Raw genomic sequence first — 8,633 nt, 5'->3', positions numbered from 1 at the left:
GAGTGAATAGTATGCCTATTGAACTTCTTTGCAAAGCTGACTACCCTTGGCATACTATTCTAGCCTCCTTCGCAGACTTCCTATGACAGCGGCGTATACATTGGGGGGGGGGGGGGGGGGGGAGGTTCTCTAAAGGGAGTTGTGTAGCCGAGGGACGGCCGCTGTTCATATCCCCCCCCCCCCCCCCCCCAATGTATACGCCGCTGTCATAGGAAGTCTGCGAAGGAGGCTAATACTGTTCACTCTATAAGGCCAATTTCTACTATTTTCCCAGCGATCCGTGGAGTCTGGTAGAGGCTACAACTGGTATACATAACCTGCAATAATCCTTTGCAAATAAACCAGAAGCATATCTAGATCCGTCGCCTCTACACTATAAGGAATTCTATAAGCAACAATTTGTCATTTCCCGACATTTACGTCATAAATCACTCATCGACAAGCAGCATCTGATTGGTCACCGCAGTATCTAACTTCTCGTCTGTGATTGGCTACTTTGGTCCCTGCTTTTGTTCTTTCTGATGTAGCGAGTAAATCATGGGATGCAACAGACGAACAAGGGATAACGGTCTCTGTCGCATTTTCCCCTTTTTGAAAACTGGAGCGCATTTTCCCCTTTTTGAAAACTGGAACACAATACAGAAAGACATGGGCATAGTGGCGCTGCACTGAAGTACAACAACTTGTATTACTGCGCCACTGAAAAAACACATAAGATTAGAGAGTAGTAGAGAGAATCAGAGATAAAATCATATAAGACTTGACAAAGTCAAATCAAACTAATGCGAGTAACAGAATCATATACAAAATAATAGACATACAAAGCATGATAGATGCAGCATCACCGACTCCTTACCAACCCACAACAAACAAAAGTACATGTACTTAGAATCGTTTTGATGATGGTTTGCGTCATAAGCATGGTTTTTACCTGGACGGTATTGTAGGAGATCCTTTCAAAAGAACTTAAAGTTTCAAATTGTCGGAAAGCTGGTATCCTATCCTATCTTGTCCCTCATCTTCATTTGTTCTTCGTATCTTGTGATTATCAGATTTTTTTGTGTTCTCAATAAGCTAACTTATGCGTACCCAGCCAACATCACACCAAGAAAATAAGACACTAGTAGTATAGTATGCGGAGAAAGTGGCGTATTTCGGGCGGCGCCATCGGGCGGTGCAGGTCAGGGGTCACCAGGAGCGGAGAGCACCGCCCTAGTTTATTGGTAGACATATGGATATGCTTGCTTTTTATGTTTGATGTGTATACAAAATGTGTGTTTATGGTCATTTAAGTATATAACTATACAGTATATAAGAATGGGTATGTTATTTTATCATGTATGTATTTGTCACTCCTCCAACTTAACAGTCAATGAAGGCATTGTGTCGTCAGGGGTAGTGGGTATATGTCATATTTAATCATCATGGCAGCAGTGTTGAGTGTGTATCCTTCATGTGTGCATATATCCCCTCCTCCTCCATAGGTTATGCCTCCCTTGCTCCCTCCTCCAATGTCCATAGTCGATGAAGGCATTGTGTCAGTGGGTAGTGGGCACATGTCATATCTAGTGTATACCGTTAGTGGTGTGTATGTCTTCCATATGTATATATTCCCTCCTCCTCTGTACCTTTTTATTTATTGATAGAACACAAGTAACGCATTCAAACTCCCGGACACGAAAACAAGTTCTCAGAATTCTTTATTCGCCTTATGTCGGTCAAGATAACATGGCAACAATTATTTTTTGTCTTTAACGCTATCTGTAGTGCGCTATCAATGCTTCTTTGACAAGATGAGTTCATGTCATATCAGTAAAGTACAAGGTATCCATGATCCCTATGTAGACTTTGTTCTGAGACCCATTTTTTCTCGTACATGATGGTGGTACCGTTGTAGGGCAACCAAGCGAATTCTACTAGATAGAACGTTCTGCCAAATCGTCTGGTCTCTTTGAGGACTTGCTGAGGAACTTCTCCTTCATTGAGAGGTCGAAGAATGGTCGAGTCCCGGTAAAGCGCCCACTCTTCTTCGCCTTCCATATCGCCTTCATCGGTATCTTCTTCTTCTTCATCCTCCTCTCCCTCTTCACAACTTGTCACAGACCCGTCTGATTCAGAATCGGTTTCTTCTGAATCATCTTCTGTTTCTTCTTCATCATCTTCCGATGTGATTGACTCAATCTCTTCATCGTCGTCGTTGTCCTCCCCCTCCGATGAACTGAGAATTTCTGTATTGGACTCAAATGACATATTGGAGTCGTCATCAAAAATGTCTGGGTCCATGACACGGTCCTTTGTTCCACTTCTTGACTCCTCGGCGTGCTGCTCTCGCTGATGGCGCCTCAAGTTGTCCATGCGAGTGAATTCTCTAGCACAGTCGTCACACACGTGCGGCATGTTCGCTGGTTTCTGAGAAAATGATTTCATTCTCTACCCGACAGCTGTATTTATACCTCATATGATGGCCCGCTTATGTTTGGCTCCACAATGTTACGTACTGGATATGGACACAAACTGAGAAAGGTAAATACCGTATTCCAAGCATTCTATGGTAAAAGAATGGACATTGTAGATAATTTGTGGGCCGAGAGGCAAGACAGACGGCTATGTAGTTGTTATTCTTGTAGTCTCATTAAATTGCTCTTGTTGCGACACACCCAACTTCGCCCAATTGAAACCGCGGACAGCACTGTATGCGTCGCACAGACTACTCATCCCCGTGACGTAATCCCTTTGTCTTTCCTAAACATGCCCGGGCATGTCTTCTGTCAGCCCTGGTACTATATAAAGTCGGGTACAGCCACGAAGACGGACAATAACAACAGGCAGTTGCTGATCGACTCTTGTGGCAAAGGGACGTCCGTATCGGTGCGGTGAAAAAGCGGATCACACTTCGACAAATTTACGAAGAGGTAAGCCTGCAACTTGTTTCTGTCTTTTGTTTTACTGTTTTGATGTTATTGGAATCTCACTGACCCAACATACACGTAGATTTTGTACAGATAATGCGTTGCCGAGTTTCCTTAGAACGGTAGTCTTGTGTCCGTGTAGTCTTTTCGTCCATTCCTACGCAGGGAAATTTTTCAACGCTAACCCCAAATCTAAAGCGGAATTTCCATCACGATCGGTCTGCAATTCTCGGAAATTATAGAGTCTGATTATTCGTAGATTAATTCATTACAAAACTAAATTGTAGGTCTTCTGTATTTTTACAGTTGAACCATGGCGTTCCCTTGCGATCAGTGTGAAAAAGTGTTCCAACAAAAGCGTTCGCTCAACCGACACAAACAATCGGCACACAGTGGGTCACCCGCCTACCGCTGTAGTGTGTGTGGAGACCCCTTTACTCGCCGTGATAGCTTGAAACGGCACGAAAAGAAGCACGCCACCTTCAACAGTTTTCAACATGTTTGTAACACCTGTGGCAAGATTTTTGCGAGGAGTGACAAATTAACTGAACATCAAAGTGTTCACAAGAATCACCCCCAATATCTATCAGCTACAAGTGATCCACAAGAACACGACATCCAAATAATCTCTTCAACATCACAGTCACGGAGCGAATCAAGAAAACGCGAAGATGACGACGAGGGGGAAAAACCTTTAAAACAAATGCGACATCATGATGCGGGAAGGGAGAGCCCCGTCCTTCTGCAAGAGGATCCGTTGGAAATACCGGACGACCTGATTACTCCAGACGATGAAGGAGAACAGGAAAACGCAGCCCTGATACAACTATACAGAGAAAAGTGGCATGCTATACGCACAAACTTCAAGAGAGGTAGGAAAGTCCAAGACGAATACAACTTCCGTCTACACTCCACCAGCGTCGACGAACTGTCCAGCAAAGTGTGGACCGTCTTTCGCGACCAAAACACAGCATTTAAACTAAGTGTGTCGTTTGGTTTTATTCTGAGAAACAGCGAAACGGGGGAACTCCGGTACTACTACGCTTGCAAGAACAACCATTGTTTCCTGGAGAAACCGGTATTGGTGGAAAACGAAGATGGGATACGAGACTTCTTGGACAAAGTGACTTCCATGGACATCCTAGAATGCGCTCGTCAGCAGCGACCAGACTCCAAGTGGACTGTTGAGGCAGTTCCAAACGTAACGTTTTTCGTAGCCAAACTTAACGGATACCCTATCGGCACGGCGCCTAGTCTCCCTGCATACCTCGTGAACAGTAAAGCTGTTGACCCGTTACACCGTGGATCAAATGGGCCATACCAGGACAACTTGTGTTTTTTCCGCTGCCTTGCGACGCACATAGGCGGTAGTTCTAAAGATCTGGAGGCTGCCACCAAGATACACTACCAGAAATTTTTGACAAAGACGGGGAAGACAAAAGACAAATTTCAGGGCGTCACGTTGGGTATGCTGGACGAGTTGGAAAGGCTGTTTCAACTCACCATTTACGTGTACTCTCTTCAGCCCAACGACGAAGAGACCGACGGAGAGAATGATTACTTTGCCGAGCTCGTCAGACGCCCTCTGTCAAGGCACAAGGACACCATGTACCTGAACCTGTATCAAACGCATTTCAGCTACATCAAAGATTTCAAGAAGTATGCCAAGTCTTACGCCTGTCCTAAGTGCGGGAAGAAGTGGAAGGACTCGTATGAGCTTAACCGCCACGAATTGAAATGTGACGGTGCAATAAGGTATGAGTATCCTGGGGGAGCCTACCACCTGCCACCAACCATCTTTGAGAAACTCAAGGACGAGGGAATCGTCGTACCGCAAGAAGATCGGTACTACCCTTTCCGTGCGACCTACGACATCGAATGTCTTCTAAAGCCCCTGGAGGACGATGGCACACCGAAACTGCAGTGGGAGGCGGTCCACGAGTTGTTGAGCGTGAGTGTTTGCTCTAACGTACCGGAATACACCAAACCTCGGTGCTTCGTTTCTGACGGCGACCCATCCGTGGTCGCAAAAGACATGATTGAGTATCTACTGCAGATCAGCCGTACGGCCTACGGTGTGCTAAGACAAAGGGTTGCGTGGGTCTTTGAAGAGATGGAACGCAGAAGACAACGGGACCTTGAACAGGTGATGGAGGGAGAGGAGAAACCAGAAGAAAGTGTAGATGGCGTCGATCAAGATACAAAACACAAAAAGCACTACCTGACTAAACTGATTGACGAGTACGACCGGTACCTGAGCCAACTCGTCGTTATCGGCTTCAATACTGGCAAGTATGACCTAAATGCTATGAAGAAGGTGTTCTTCCCTCACCTCTTCGACCAGCAGAGTCGCCTTCGCCCCATCAAGAGGAACAACGACTTCATGTCCATAGAAACCGAAGACTTAAAATTTCTAGACCTGACCAATTACGTCGCCCCCGGTTTTAGCTATGCAGCCGTTCTGGCCGCGTACGGGTGTACAGAGACCAAAGGCTTCTTCCCCTACGAATGGATGGATTCCCTCGAAAAACTGAAAAGAACGGAGCTACCTCCGGCCTCAGCCTTCTACAGCAAGCTGAAGATGACACACATATCCGAAGAGGACTACACCTATTGCCAGGAAGTCTGGAAAGACCACAGCATGCACACCATGAAAGACTTTCTGACGTGGTACAACAATAAGGACGTGGTGCCGATGTTGGACGCTGTGCAGAGAATGTCCGACTTTTACAAAGACCGACAGATCGACATGTTTAAAGACGGCATCAGCGTGCCGGGACTCACGATGAAATACTTGTTCATGGACTTAGGTGACACATATTTCACGTGCATGGATAACAAGGACGTGTATAAACTCTTTAAGAACAACATTGTCGGTGGACCTAGTATCATTTTCCACCGATATCACCAGAAAGGGGTGACTTGCATCCGGGAACGTGAGATGAGAGAAAACGGTAGAGAACCCAAAACATGTCAGAAAGTGATTGGTTACGACGCCAACGCTCTGTATCTCTGGTCCCTGATGCAGGATATGCCTTCTGGTTGCTACATACGCCGCAGGGCAGAGGAAGGCTTCAAGAGAGAATACTCGCAACGTGTCGGGCGCATGGCCACACAATGGTTGGAGTGGGTAGGGTATCAGCACGACAAAGTCATTCGGCACAAATTCAACAATACAGAGAAACGCATCGGGCCCCGGCAACTTCCCGTGGACGGCTTCTGTTCAGACACGGGCGAAATCTTCCAGTTTCACGGGTGCTACTTTCATGGTCACGATTGTTCACTGACGGCAAAACACCGATCCGACGTTCTTACGGCCAAAAGCATGTCAGAGAAATTCGAGAAAACTATCCAGACGACAGAGTACTTGCGAGGGTTGGGGTACAAGGTGACAGAAATGTGGGAATGCCAGTGGCACCGGTTGCAAAAGTGTGATCCCAGAGTGTCCGCCTTTTTGGCTCAGTACAAAACACCTACTGAAAGTAAGTACAACATGTCAGAAGACCAAATCCTACATGCTATCTGTGCGGGGGAAATGTTTGGTGTGGTCGAGTGCGACATTAGTGTTCCTGAAGAGTACAAGAAGAACTTTGAAGAGATGCCACCTATTTTCAAAAACGTCGACATCTCTATCGACGACATTGGACCCTTCATGAAACAGTATGCCGAGACGAATAATATCATGACCAAACCCAGACGGTCTCTCATTGGCAGCATGTTTGGCAAAAAGATTCTTCTGGCTACACCCTTACTGAAATGGTACTTGGAGAAGGGTCTGATAGTGTCTCACATTTACCAGGTGCTCGAATACGTACCCAGGGCGTGTTTCAGAGCTTTCGGTGACCGCGTCAGCGACGCTCGTCGCGACGGAGATAGGGACAAGTCTAAAAAGATCATTGCCGATACGATGAAACTTATCGGCAATTCGGCCTACGGTAAGACCGTCACCAATAAAGAGAAACAACTGGATGTCGAGTTCTGCAGGGATGCTGTCACCGCCACGCGTAAAGTCAACACTCCGCGCTTCCGTCACGCAGACGAAGTGACTGACGATTTCTACGAGATGCAACTAACGAAAAAAGTGATCAAATTCAACTTACCTCTTCAGATTGGGTTCTTTGTCTACCAATATGCGAAGCTCCGCATGCTGGAGTTCTACTTTGATTTCATGATCAAATTCGTAGACCGATCGGACTTCCAATATTGCGAGATGGACACGGACTCGGCCTACATCGCCATCTCGGCGGATAGGTTTGAGGACGTCATCAAACCAAACATGCTTGACGAGTACAGAAAAGAGAAACATCTCTGGTTTCCCCGCACTGACACCCCTGAAAATGCTGCCTTCGACAAACGCAAACCCGGCCTGTTCAAAGAAGAGTGGTCCGGGGATGGTATTGTGGGGTTGTGCAGCAAAACCTATTACTGTTTCGGCGGAGACGAAAATGATGAAGACAAATTCAGCTGTAAGGGTGTCAGCAAGAAAGGCAACGAGATTAATTTCCAAACATATCTCAACGTCTTGAAAACGCAGAAAAGTGGCCAGGGTATGAACAGGGGCTTTCGCGTCAGAGATAATCAGATGTTCACGTACTCTCAAGCGAGGGATGCCTTTTCTTATTTCTACCCAAAAAGACAAGTGCTGAATGACGGTGTCACGACCCTACCACTCAATATCTGATGTGTACTGTACTGTACCTGTGATGATGTTTCTGATACATTTTGGATGCTATAGATGTGTATATTAATATACTAATGTATATTGTTTTGTGTATATTATAATCCGATCTTTGTAAAGTGGTCAGTGGGAACGCGCCATACTGATACCTTTGTTTAGACAGGAAGACGTTGTACAGCAATTGTTACCCGTGTCTGAGATCATTAAAATGATGGAGCGTACATTCTCGTTGTAGTCTGTTTCTTTAATTTTTTTTTATTATTATTTTTTAATTCAATGTACGTTTGTAGGAGTGAGAAACTAGTTCGATGACTTCGTATCCGGAGAGGTATACATGTAACAAATATATCGATACTTGGTAAATACCTACCTGGAGGAGGATATATACACACATGAAAGACATACACACCACTAACGGTATACACTAGATATGACATGTGCCCACTACCACTGACACAATGCCTTTATTGACTGTGGGCGTTGGAGGAGGAGAGAATATATACATATGGAAGACATACACACCACTAAGGGTATACACTAGATATGACATGTGCCCACTACCACTGACACAATGCCTTTATTGACTATGGGCGTTGGAGGAGAGAGGGATGAGGGAGGGAGGCGGAAACATGGATACATGATATGTAGGCATCATTCCATCTTGTCAGATGGTGGGAGCACTCATACATCTATATCACACATGATATAGATATATGAATACATCCCTCTTCAAATAAAGGGAGGAGGACATATACATAGTTCTTAGACATATACACACCCCTGGAATTCTTATTTACTGTATACGTATACACTTTCATGACCATAAAAAACACCTGATCTATACACGTCAAACACTAAAGCAATCATATCCATACGTCTACCAATAAACTAGGGCGGTGCCCTCCGCTCCTGGTGACCCCTGACCTGCACCGCCCGATGGCGCCGCCCGAAATACGCCACTTTCTCCGCATACTATACTACTGACACTTGAAGAAGATAAAACGGTATCCTCTGTTATTTTTCGTATACATATCATCGTAAGTACG

At 45.5% G+C, this 8,633-nt stretch overlaps 1 protein-coding gene across 1 annotated transcript; it reads left to right on the top strand.

Annotated features, from left to right (window-relative positions):
* The first annotated feature begins 1,126 nt into the window (after positions 1–1,126).
* Positions 1,127–7,808, top strand: LOC136445949 (uncharacterized). The gene is made up of 2 exons (XM_066444185.1): positions 1,127–2,912; positions 3,216–7,808. The coding sequence occupies exon 2, from the start codon at positions 3,223–3,225 to the stop codon at positions 7,588–7,590; it is 4,368 nt and encodes a 1,455-aa protein (XP_066300282.1). The 5' UTR covers positions 1,127–2,912; positions 3,216–3,222; the 3' UTR covers positions 7,591–7,808.
* The last annotated feature ends 825 nt before the right edge of the window (positions 7,809–8,633 follow it).

Source organism: Branchiostoma lanceolatum, chromosome 12 (genome assembly GCF_035083965.1).
Source record: "Branchiostoma lanceolatum isolate klBraLanc5 chromosome 12, klBraLanc5.hap2, whole genome shotgun sequence".
NCBI lineage: Eukaryota > Metazoa > Chordata > Leptocardii > Amphioxiformes > Branchiostomatidae > Branchiostoma > Branchiostoma lanceolatum.
This window is presented reverse-complemented; position numbering and strand designations above follow the sequence as displayed.